This window comes from Fistularia commersonii, chromosome 16 (assembly GCF_037954325.1).
Source record: "Fistularia commersonii isolate RoL2024-O1a breed Wild chromosome 16, RoL_Fcom_v1.0, whole genome shotgun sequence".
NCBI classification, from domain to species: domain Eukaryota; kingdom Metazoa; phylum Chordata; class Actinopteri; order Syngnathiformes; family Fistulariidae; genus Fistularia; species Fistularia commersonii.
Window position 1 is genome coordinate 15,253,822 of NC_141299.1, and position 13,608 is coordinate 15,267,429.

A 13,608-nucleotide genomic window follows, 5' to 3' on the forward strand; every position below is an offset into this window, starting at 1 on the left:
TTAGAGATGCGGACGCCACGGAGAAGAAGGGCCCCGGAGCTCTTGCTCATCCTCCTGGGTTACGTTCTTCTGCTGGATGGAAATCGGGCTGCGTCGGAAAGTCAAGGTGAGGGGTTGTTACTGAAAGGGGTGAGTTTAAGCGGGTGTTTTTTTTATTTTAAACTTTTACCTTTTTTTAAACTTGGGATTAACGGTCTTGTTTCACTTTACAAACAGAAAATGTTTGCTTCTCTCCCAAGTGCATGTAAGGACACTAAGCTGTTTGTTTTTGCGGCTTCATTTTTTACATCCTTTCAGAAACACCTTTTCTCATCTACACCAAATTTATTATAATACAAATGACCCGAAAAGGTAGGGAGAGATCCTCACAGCACACTTGACGGATGCTTTTGATTTTTTTGAGCTTAACCATATTAACCTCCCGAATGCATGACCGGGGAAATTCAGATCTGTTCCAAATATTTCCAATAAGGTTTGCAGTACGAACATGAGAAGGAACCGGCCTATTGGGACGCGCAGGCGAGGGCAACTCTGGCCACCGCACTGAAACTCCGCCCTCGGGAGCACCGGGCCAAGAACATCATCTTGTTCCTGGGTGACGGTAAGTTCGTCCGTTCTTTATCAAACATTTGATACCGTCGCGGTTTCGTTTTGAAAAGTTTCTGCTTCACGAGTGACGAACAAAGACAATAGAGACGACGCGGGGCGATTCTGAAGTCTGCAGTCATTAAGTCTCAACCTCAGAATGTTCTCAACAAATGTGGCTTGGACAGGAGCTCTGCGCGCATAGTAGGGCACGCAGATAGCTTGACTTCTAGGAATTGATGGCCAAGTAATTGCAATAAAACATTGGTTTTCTCAGCAAGAAAATTGTAGGTTTTGGACATTCAAAACATTTAATACTGACCATATTTATACTGACCTCGAAAGGGATCTTAACTCCAATGCATCAGAGTGGAGAAGTGAGTAAACTGTGCGTTTAATGCATTCCTGAACAAATTTTACGATGTCAATCGAGGGAATTCTCATTTGTGTAGCATCGGATCAGGATTGACAGATGTGCACATGCAACTGATCCAACACGCATAGAGGATATTACCTAACGCACTGTACTTATCTACAAAAAACTGGGTTATTAATTGGAGCGGCATGCATTGCAAGAGGGTCCCTAGTTCAATTCCGACATTTCGGCCTTTCTGTGTGGCGCCTCCAGGTTCTCCCTGCATCTGCAAGACAAAAAATACATGCAGTAGGTCAGCTGTTCTTAACCTGGGTTCGAAGACGCACACCCGTCTCATAGACGTGCTAACGCTGGCCGCAGGTGATCGCGCTACATAGCTCGGTCGATCTGTGCTGCAGGGATTTTGGTGCCCTCAGGAGTCGACTCGCGACTGTCGTGACGATACGTCGCGTGATTTCTTTCTTAATATTTTAATCCCTTCATCCTGATTATGTCGAGCAAAAATAGAAAGCGGTCGGACGAATATGTACAATATGTATATCGGAACGCAAACTGCATGATTTGTAACGCCAAGTTGAGCAATTCTAGTCCGACACCGTCAAAACTGAGGGAACATGTCCTGATTCCTTCCTATTCATTATTATGTTTTTATGTGAAAATCATATTTTGCGTGATGTTGATGCACGATTCATTTTGCGCACCAGTAAAACATATACCTATGTTCTGAATTTGAAAAAAAATTATATTTTATGGTTGTAAGTCTATATTTTTAGAGAGATGGAATCCAATATGGATCCAATATTGAGCTTTCCCCTTCATACAACATTGCATTTGCCTGTCTGTCTGTCTGTCAATGCTCCCTTGGCGTATTTTCAGTGGATCTTTACAATTATACCATCCTGCAAATCCTGCAAATCTCCCATAACAAACATTTTAGAACGTGTCTCTTTGAAGACCTTCATTATCACACGCCCTCTTACTGTCCAACCCCCAGCGGCCGTCTGGGGGGGCAGGATGACTTGTCAGTCAACGCATCTGTCTTTGTCTCTTGCTTCTGTAAAAACTCTACAATTTCCCAAGAGCGGAACATTGCAGTTGCAGTTCCCAGAATGCTTGCACTTTTTCTGACAGACTGTGGATGGCATTTGTGAAATGTCCCCGGGTCTTTATAGAGGTTACCCACAGACCGGGAGCAAAGCCTCAAAAGCAACACTGTGCGACAAACGATACTCTATCTTACTCAGGAATCAATATTTGTTTAATAATGCAGTCCTTTCAGAAACTACAGACATAAAGTGATGCGTACAATGACATTTTAAATAATTGCATGTGCTGTTAAAGTGTTAACAGACTGGATGTGTGTATCAAGGGAGGTATTATTGCCAGCTGGAGGGAATTTTGTATCTAAATGATATACCGGTTACAACTGCGGAGTTAAACACCAGTGTCTCTCCCATTAATTACCTCTAACTATGGTTCAAATCAGCTTAGCCATATCCCTTTGAGGTCGAAGCTGGGTTTTTCTTAATGAAACGCAACAGTATTGGTGAGTCACACAGAATCACCAGGCCCCGTTCTCTCCCGTCACCCCATTTATTCTCATAACCAACCATTTCTCAAAGATTAAGCCAATCACAACAACTTCACCCCGGGTTTGATTTGAGGACTTGAATAGCTACTGAACAAAGAGGAATGTGCACAGCTTTACGTGGCGGGATTGCATAACACCAAGAAGGGCTATTACCAGACTTTTAACCCCCATATTATGTTAAGGGTCAATTTGACCCATTTCACCCAATGGGTCAAATTGACCCTTAACATAATATGAGGGTTAAGATAGACGATTGATAATCGGATGCTAAAAAGCTGAAAAAGCTTTTTGATGAGAAGAAAGCCGTGTTTGCTCGACCTCCAGTTTTTCTGATTTGTTGATTTTATTTATTTTTTTGCAAAGACCAACTCAGATTGGTTATTCCATCCGATCGCTTCTAAGGCGTGTCCATAATGGTGTTCCATCCACGGATGTATAGATCCGGTCTTGTAAAATGCGATATGAACATGCATTTGTAGGATTCGTAATCAAACGCACACGGTGCACAGCAACTCGATGTATGTTAATTCATTCAACGTGTTCGCTCGAGTCGCTCGCCAAGAGGAGCCAGTGAGTGGTCTGTGGGCTGACTGTGAAATTCTCCCAGAATTCTTGAAGAAAACCACCGCCTTAATGCCTCAACCATTTGTGGATTCATTTGACTCTGATGGCCCTGACATGCATTCAATTTGTTTACTCGGAGGATTACGGACTTCCGCGCTTTACGTCGGTCTGACGGCAGTCGTCAGAGATTTCTGCAGATGCTCGGATGCGTCTCGAAATGTTTATCGATTGAGGTTGTTTTAGACGCATTGTTGTATTTTGATGTACATTTCAACATATGGACAAGAGGACATCTGGGATTCACCATTTTGCAATAAAATCACATTACAAAGCAAGAGTAACCGCCTAATTCAAGTAGATTTTTTTCCCTTATCAATACACTGATCAGCCTGACTGCTTGTGTCAAAGTGCAGAGTTAAGCATTAATCATGCTTTTTAAATACTATCTAACAAAACGTTACAGTAAGTGTTGACCAAACTTCCTGTTACATGATAGCTTTTGATGCATGCATGATTGTTTTTTAGATATTTTTTGTCTGCTTTTTCAGTTTAGTTTAAGGAATACTAAACAAATGTATCTAAATGCTATCTAGATAACAACAGACTGAACTTGAGTAAGTTAAAATAAAGTTGATTTTTATGGACAGAGTGAGCAAGCGGCTCAGGCTATAAAATAATTCTTAATTATATAAAGATGAATGATAATAACAATAATAATGATATTAATAATAATAATGATGATAATAATAATAATAATAATGATATAATTAATAATAATAAAAAAAATAAAATTAAAATAAAAACTTTAATGAAATTTAATACACAACAACAACAACAATAGTAATAATAATAATAATAATAATAATAATAATAATAATTAAAAGTAAAATTAAAATAAAAACTTTAATGAAACTATAATAAATAATAATAATAATAATAATGATAATAATAATAATAATAATGATAATAATAATAATAATAATAATAATAATAATAATAATAATAATAATAATAATAATAATTGATCACCTTAGACTATATTCAACATCTTTTTTTCCTGGATGTCTGTTTTCAACCAAAATGCTGTTGTTCTTTGTACTGATTGATTGATTGATTGATTGATTTATCTATCTCCCAAGTGTAATTGAGAATTTAAGTATTTGTATCAAATTTCCTTGAGTCATTCAAAAACATTGCTATTGTCTCTAAACAATCTTTTTTTTTGCCAGGGATGGGCGTGTCCACAGTATCAGCAGCACGAATTTTGCAAGGTCAAATGGAGGAAAAATCTGGGGAAGAGACGATGCTGGCCATGGACACATTTCCATACCTGGCACTTTCTAAGGTGAGGATAAAACAATTTTATTTGATGAGAGTTACATATCAGTTTTTACATTTATAAGCCATATACATTTTCTCCTATTCTAGCTTTTTTTTTCTTCACATTTAAAACCATATTATACAGGACTGTCTCAGAAAATTAGAATATTGTGATTAAGTTCTTTATCTTCGGTAATGCAATTAAAAAAAAACAAAAATGTCATACATTCTGGATTCATTACAAATCAACTGAAATATTGCAAGCCTTTTATTATTTTGATATTGCTGATTATGGCTTACATTTTAAGAAAACTCAAAAATCCTATCTCAAATATTAGAATATCATGAAAAGTTTTTTTTTTTTTTTTTTTTTTAATTGCATTACAGCAGATAAAGAACTTTATCACAATATTCTAATTTTCTGAGACAGTCCTATATTATTATGTTGCATTCTCATTTTCCTGGGATGGATTCTGGGAAACATTCAGATGGCAGATGTTCATGATTACCACGTAAAAAGTAGCTATGAATTAAGATCATTTTTTTGTTGCCATAAAACCTTCCAGACGTACGATGTATAATTATAATTTTAAAACAGTTTAGAGAGGGATAATAATGATTCGCCACATTGGCAGATTTACACACACACACACACATGCACACACGCACATAAAAATACACAGGCAGTTCGTATACTGTAAATAAACCTAAACGACAGGATGCACCCCGGTTGCATCACTTTCACGAAATGTCCCTGCAGCATCGACTTGAACCGTCGAATATGGGGCCAATTTGTTCAGAATATGAAACCGCAGAGTTTGTTTATAAATTTCTCTGCTCGACTGGAACCCATTTGTGATGTAATCAACCTCGCAACCACAAGGCGTCAGACTGTGCACCCCAGCCCTTTGGTTTATGATGTAAAGTATGATCTTTTTTTCTTTTATTATGCAGATTATTGTCATATTAGAAAAGGGATGAAGATGTAGAGGTTCTTTTTGGGAGTGAGGGGGATGGATAGAATCAGGAATGAGTTCATCGGGGGGGGCATGACATGTTAGATGTTCTGGAGAGAAAGTCAGACTGCGATGGTTTGGACATGGACAGAGGAGGGATGGTGAAGATCTGGGTAGAAGGATGCTGAGGTCGGAACTTCCAGGAAGAGGAAGACCAAAGAGGAGATTTATGGATAAAGGGGGAAGGAGGACATGAACTTGGTTGGTTGCAGAAGAGAGGCTTAGATGGAGGAGGACAATTGCCTCTTGCAAACCCTTGGGAACAGCCAAAAGGAAAATAAGAGTAAGAAGATAGTCATATCAGGACTTTCCCAATTGTTTCTAGCAGTGAAATTTTCTTCTGACACCCCTGTGAGCCTGTGGAATCCATGCTGTAGGCCACTATGGATTCTCAAATTCACCACATGATGTCACTAGATCAAACACACCGGTCCTTCAAGGACCGTAATCAATTATTCATTGCACTCGATGCATTTCTGATGCAGTATTTCGACCGGTAGCGTCCAAATGGTTTCACGATGTTGTCGGGTTTTTTTTGTTTTTTGTTTTTTTTTCCATCTCTTGCCCTTTAAAACAAACATTTCCGATAGCGTTTCTTCTTCTCAGACCTACAGCGTGGACAAGCAGGTGGCAGACAGTGCCAGCACGGCTACCGCCTACCACTGCGGCGTGAAGGCAAATGCCAAAACCGTTGGACTCAGTGCCAAAGCGGTGGCCTACGAGTGCAACACCACCTTCGGTAATGAGGTCTACTCAGTGTTGAGGCGCGCCAAAGATCAAGGTAAAGAAGGGAATCAGAGGTGAACTGGTTCAGAAATAACACAGTCATCGCAAGATATGTAATCTGATAAATCTGTGAGATATGCAATCGTGAGGAATAAAACAATTATGAGATGCAGACTCATCGTAATTAGGGTTCATTGTCCAGAATGTCTAATTAGGGATTATTTATATTGGATTGCCCTCACTTTAGATATTTTAGTGATTTTTTTTTTTTTTTTTTCAGAGCAGTTCCATGTCAAAAGTCCATTGTATCTCTCGTTGCAGTTGCATATTCAGCCCCGGGCTGAATGATTAACCCATCCCTGTGTTGTCTTTACTGTCAAGGTAAATCAGTAGGTATCGTGACCACCACTCGTGTCCAGCACGCCTCGCCCGCCGCCGCCTATGCGCACTCAGTCAGTCGTAGCTGGTACAGTGACGCTGACCTTCCCCTGAGCGCTCAGGAACAGGGCTGTGTGGACATTGCCACTCAACTGGTCACAAATGTTGACATTGATGTAAGCGAGAATTATTTTTATTTTATTTTATTTTATTTTATTTTATTTTATTTTATTTTATTTTATTTTATTTTATCTTATTTTATTTTATTTTATTTTATTTTATTTTTATATGCATTTTTATTTTTATTCTTCCATATTAAGTTGGGGAAAAAAAGAAAACTTGTACCGCACAGGGGATATGATCTAGATCAGAATATGCTGACTCATTTTATGTGTTGCCGCGGTTCCTTTGAAAATGGATGCAAGTATACTGCTCAAAAAAATAAAGGGAACAATTAAAACAACACAATGTAATTCCTAGACAATCACACTTGTGGGAAATTTAGGAAGCAACATTGATTCATTTTGACTTGTTTTAAGGACATTACATTACAGTTGGATCAGCCTGAAGTGTGTTTTTCCACTTTTAATCCAGACCTCCATGGGTTCATACATTTGCTCTCCATTGCTAATTTTTGTTTGATTTTGATGTCAGCACATTCAACGATGTAAAAAACAAAGTATCTAATCTGGATATTTCAGTCATTCAGATCTAGAATGTGTTATTTTAGTGTTCCCGTATTTTTTGAGCAGTGTATGTTCATGAGATAATCATGCAGGAGGTGATAAATACAGAAAGAAGCGTATTTACAAGACACAACTGGAGAAATGAAGAAAAGTAAAACATTGCCAAAGACATTACAAAACAACAATAAAAATTAGGAGTTGTGATATTGTATTTGCATGAGAGGAAGCAACTCCATTTCCACAGACAATAACTAATTAAATTCATTAAGTTTTTCTCTACTCAATACTTAATCCTGATTATAATCCAGAGCACGTTCTCTCAGAAATCACCACATACCATTGCAAGTGCTTAGACAAGGTCGGCCAATGCTGTTTCCGCCATAAATAAATGGAAACACGCCATGATGCTCCTGAAATCCAAGATATCTGTGGGGATATTCAGTTTTTACTCAGCCTAGAGCAGGGGTGGACGATGAATTATTACAAGAGGCTATTTGAAAAACGATCGGGGGGGTCAAACCAAGAAGCGACACAATTGTGCAACATGAACGGAGTACATGTTTCGTCGTTGTCTGCGGAGGTTCTCGGTCATCCAGTTGCTACTCTGTCCCCAAAGAGCGACGCCCCCGTTAGCGTAGCAACCCCCTTAGACCTAGTTTCTGCCGATCAACTCTTCCATTTACATAACAAGCCACCGTAACCTAGACCTTTACCACTGTTATCACACAGTAAAGAAAACAGAAGCCACACAACCTGTTTGAAATGTAAAATGAATTAACATTTATAGCGTATTTTTTTTGCCTTTATGCTATATGTAAACAAAACACGTGTTGCATTTTTTTTAAATCAATGTACATCTGCAGAGAAAACAAAATTACGTTTCCGTATTGCAAGATGCTGGGTTGAAGGTTACTTTTAGGCAAAATACTCCATGTCTCTATGAGTCCTCCTCGTATTTTTGACAAAAATAAAATAAAAATAGCCAAACTTAAATTATCCAGCGGCAGCAAAACAACAACGCCATCCTGTCTTTATGTGCTGTCATCCTTTTACTGGCGCGTGCAGTCGCTTGATAAAAAGCGACAAAAATATTTCAACACATTTTATTTAGATGTTCCAATCTACACATTTAAAAAAATGATCGAAATAAAAAAAAAAAACACTTTAATTAAATACTCATTTAATTTATTTATTTTAATTTATTTTAATTAAATACTTTAATTAAATATTTTCAAAAGCGTTTTGTCATTCATGTTCTGATTGACCCCACGCAGGCCAGCAGGGATGCCCAAACCGACCCAATCGGTCAAACATATCATATGATAAACAACTTTTGGACTTCATTCTCGTTGCATTGCCCTTTTCAAGGTCATTCTCGGGGGAGGGAGGATGTACATGACACCAAAAGGGACTCAAGACCCCGAGTACCCCACGTCCAACTCTCGCAAAGGGGATCGCAGAGACCAAGTGAACCTTATCGATAAGTGGCTGAAGGCGAAACCGGTGGGTAAACCCGTTCTTTTTTCGGCTGTTGGATTTCCATGTTTAAAATAAATACTCGGAATGAAAAGTCAAAACATTTTGTAAAAAACAACATTGCATATCGGATATTCCGGGTTCTTTATTTCAGATGATCAAATTAGAGATCTGCATCCATCATTGTGGATGCAGGTTTGAGATTTAAACAAAAATGCTAACAGACACTAAACCGTCTGAGAATTGACTCCCATATCTTTGTGGATACACTTTGAAGAGAAATACAAAGAGTCGGAAAAGCCTGAAATTTATCATAATGGTTTTCAAATGGCACGCCGTTTGACACAAACGTCATAAATGGCACACCTTTTTCTGTCTAATAAATCCACAATCAAATAAATCTGATGGGATTCCTTGATAACTTTTTTGTGAGGACTTTGTTCGTTATAAAATCATGCCGATGAGTCTGATACATAAAAGTGTGCCGGGAAAGCTGCCGTTATCTGTAATGAAGGTCGTAATCTGGATTGAGTTTTTGTTGTGCCGCGTCGGACGATTTCCGTGCTTTTCCAATACGGTTCGGAGACGCAAGTCTTATGAAATTAAATAAAAAGATCCATCTGTTGAATATAATAGAGGGGATTTCTTTAAGGCAGCATCCTTGATCCTTTTCTTTCAGTATTTCAGTCAGAAATCAATAATTGTTCGGGGCAGTTCATGACGCTCTCATCTATTCAGTTGAAGTTGAAGTTGGTCAAGTCGAAAAGTTGAAAAATCCAAGAAAACCAAATCACTTGCAATTGTCCTTTTTGCTCTGCGAAAAACCAGGAACATGATAATTTGGCAATAAAAGATTTATCTTCCAGGAAATCACAGCTTTAGCAGTGAGCAAAGGTCATTGGTTAATGTTGGAAAAAAAAAACAAGAAGGACATTTCAGGGGGCGAAAACCCTGCTTGACGAAAAAGTCTGGGGAACAGTTTATCACGGAAAATACATCTCCAACTGCGAAAAAGAAAGAAAAGCACGACTGATGAGGATATTTTAGAATCTGAAAAGAAAATGTGTTCGGGGCTAAATATTTACAGAGGAATAACCACAACTGAAGCGACCCAACGACAGGGAGGAACAACACAAAACACATGTGGGATAAACAACATCCAACAGTGATTGACGTAAAGTAAAGTCTGAAGGCTTTTACACGCCTGGAAGCGTTCTCACTTCCTGTGGCGTGAATAGAACTCAGAAACAGTTAATCTTTAGTTGTGCACGCTCAGATTTTACGTTCTGATACCTCGTCAACTACGGCGGTAAAGATGGCACACATCAAGAAATTCATAAATTGATACAGCATTTCAGCGTTTAACTTTTATGGCCATAAATATCGGTACTTTTTTGCAAGGCCTCGCTCAGAGAGCTGAAAACCTGCCTTTGGCAGCTGTAAACTTCAGTGCTCACATTAAATTACTAACATAAACCATAAAACTATTTAGATAGCACTACTAGTCAGTCTATTTTCCTTTCAATCAAGTAGTACTCTGTCGTGATTACTTTTGATATGACAGGAATAAATGTAACAATCATTTGAATACATGCATTAGATTTCATTTTTTTATCCTTTTTGGTTGCTTTTATACTTAATAATATGCTTTATGTTCTATCGTGTTGGTTTGATATTACTAATATAGAAAACCTAACTTGCCTCTGGTCTCTTTTTCAGAACAAGAAGTCACGCTACGTTTGGCATAGGAAAGAGTTTGATGAGATAAATAGTAAAAATACTGACAGACTCATGGGTGAGTAACTTCTTGTACTACTCTGAATTACAACACATCTGACTTTTTCTACGAGGAATTTGTGTTTGTCATCCTTTGTCTCGTTTATTTCGGTTCCAGGACTGTTTGAGCCAAAGGACATGAGATTTGAAGTTTACCGGAATGACACGCGTGACCCCTCCATCGTGGAGATGACGGAGAAAGCCATTAAAATTCTCAGCAAAAATCCAAAAGGATACTTCCTGTTTGTGGAAGATGAGTACTTCTTTGCAGTTACATATTCAGAAATATAGTGTTTTAATCATCATAAGAGTGAACGTCGCGTTTATCGTTGACGCTCAGATCGACTTCAGCTCAGATGTGGATGTTGCTCTCATCCATCTCTTGCATCTTGTAAATCAGAATTTCATTTTCATCTTTCTTGTACGAGGGAGAATCGATCACGGCCACCATGACGGCATCGCCAAACTAGCTCTGACGGAGGTCGTGATGTTCGACGAAGCGATTCGGCGTGCCGATCAGCTAACCAGAGAATCTGACACGCTAACTGTCGTTACCGCGGACCACTCCCACGTCTTCACCTTTGGCGGCAACACTCCTCGTGGAAATCCCATCTTCGGTACGGCCGGCGGCAGAAAAGACCCCCGCAAAGACATTTATTTTATTTCTATAAAACACACACGATATACCGCATGATCGCTCACAGGACTCACCTTCACCATATTTCCGTCTTTTCAGGTCTGGCACCGAAGAAAGCCGATGACCAATTGCCTTTCACCAGCATCCTGTACGCCAACGGCCCTGGATACATCCACATAAATGGAACCAGGGGGAACATCACCCTGGTGGATTACTGTGGGTAGACCCTAATGTCTTTCAGATGCAACATTCCTCCAACCCGATATACGTAGAGTACGGACTGATGTGGTCGTAGCTGGCTCATGAGAGCGGCGATGGCACGTACATTTACTGCGCTTTGCGATACACTACGCAATCCCAAAGCCTCATCCTGTGAGGGAATCCAACAAGACGGCCACGGGTATTTCTTTGTGGAAAATTAGTCGTGCGACAATTCGGTCCACACTCTTCCCGTTCCCCACCGTACATTTTAGTCATCGCAGGCTTTTGTATACTTGAAGGTAGAAATAACTCCGAGCGCCAGTTTGGTGCGAAGAGACAGGCTTCGCTTTATTTATTTGAACCCGGTCTTTTTTGACTCGGAAAAACCACACTCAGCCCATTTGGCACCTAAAATAAACATGTATTACAAGCGAGGGATTCATTTTCTTAAAGCTAACATTTCCATTCAGAGAAACATATTAGCTCAATGCGATCAAGGCATGACAGCCTATTTTCAATTATCCGTCTCCTGAATCGTAATATCGTTCAGACGGATCTCGGCATTCTACTCGGTTATAAATATCTCATCTTTGTGGGCGATCTGTAGCGCTATATTTGTGATTCTAATTTAAATTCAAATTCAAAAATCTTTATTTGTCCCCTGGAGGCAAAAGTTATGGGAGAAAAGGTAGGCCATTATTCGTCACCGCGGCCAAAAACGGATGTTCTGTTTTTGGCTTAATGCGGTTTGTACTGTCTAGTCTTGAAAGTAATAATTAAGTTCAAGTAAATACTCCTCTTGGTTTCAGGTGACCCGAATAGCTTAAACATCGCTTGCTCACAGTCTCCCCTTTCGCATCGTCTCTTCCCCCAGATGACGAAGAGTACATGCAACAAGCTGCCGTCCCCCTCGACGCCGAAACGCACGGCGGCGAGGACGTGGCCATTTACGCCAAAGGCCCCATGGCTCACCTGTTCCACGGAGTGAAAGAGCAAAACTACGTGGCTCACGTTATGGCCTACGCCGCCTGCCTAGAACCCTACAAGGACTGCCCGCCTCACGCCCACACACACACCTCCTATGGATGTGTGAACACACCCTCAAACCTCCTGTTTGGCCTATTAGGTCTCCTCTGGTTGTTCAGATGACCCCCGTCTCCCCGAACCATATTACCGTATATTATGTCATACACCTAAAAGAAAGCATTTCAGATTATTGTATGCATGCAACAGATACTGAGTGCGCTAAATATCCACTCAGTACAAGATATACACTCACTGTAACACACCAAGTGGCAAGTCAGTTTAAACGGTCAAAAATGAGTCTTATAACAGCCCCTTAGGATATCGGACTACTAACTTGTGCAAACTGGTTGTACCATCTTTGTGCCGGCAAACGTTGCTTAAATATGCAAAGATTCTCTATTTTCATAGTTTCAAGGCTTTACCTAAAAATAACTTGAAATGAGCAAACGAGCCAGGAGCTCAGTTTACATTGTGCGGACGCGTCTCTGTTGATTTATTTACACCATGTTTGCTGTTTTGAATGCGTGACTGGACGCGGAAAATAACCTGAACCAGGAGCACCGATGCTCTACTTTGCAACACTAACACACAACATGAGAGCTCTTCAGAATGCTGTATTTCTTTATGACTCTTTACAGACAAAATGTAACTTTTTATGATTATTTATGTATGTATGATTCTTCAGTTTCCGAATTGAAGATTTGTCACTTGATATGTAATCTCGGTAGATGGGACATGAATGTATTTTATAAGCAAGATGTATTTTTATACCATTTCTTGAGAAAGTGTGACGCAGGGATAAAATATGTTTTGTACTCGTCCAATTCCTTGCCGTTCCATTTTATATTTTTTACATTTTCTTCTCAGTGTCTTGGTTTTGATTTATGAAATAAAATGAAATGAAATTAAAATTGAAAAAAAGAAAAAAAAAAGTTTTCCTTTTGGGACAACTTGCTGTCACATAATAATCTGGTGCATTTAAATCACATTAAATGAAATGCAAAAAAAAAAGATGCAAATCAGATTCAAATTCAAAATCTGTAACTTTACTTGTCCTCTGGGGGGGCAAATGCAAAAATGGATATTGCAAATATTGCAAAAAACATATTTAGATGACCAGCTTTGTACTTAAAATGTATAAAGCAATGGTTTGATAAAAATATAATCAAGAGTATATGTTGTGTTTTTTTTTTTTTTTTTCTGAGTGCAATTTGCCACTTTTGCTGCTCCTGTCCTTTATGACACCTTGC

At 39.1% G+C, this 13,608-nt stretch overlaps 1 protein-coding gene across 1 annotated transcript; it reads left to right on the forward strand.

The window, feature by feature from the left end:
• Window positions 1–13,410, forward strand: alpi.1 (alkaline phosphatase, intestinal, tandem duplicate 1). Its single transcript, XM_086161637.1, has 11 exons — window positions 1–106; window positions 473–601; window positions 4,346–4,461; window positions 6,059–6,233; window positions 6,560–6,732; window positions 8,611–8,745; window positions 10,438–10,513; window positions 10,613–10,747; window positions 10,920–11,111; window positions 11,231–11,347; window positions 12,207–13,410. The coding sequence occupies exons 1-11, from the start codon at window positions 7–9 to the stop codon at window positions 12,479–12,481; spliced, it is 1,623 nt and encodes a 540-aa protein (XP_086017763.1). The 5' UTR covers window positions 1–6; the 3' UTR covers window positions 12,482–13,410.
• The last annotated feature ends 198 nt before the right edge of the window (window positions 13,411–13,608 follow it).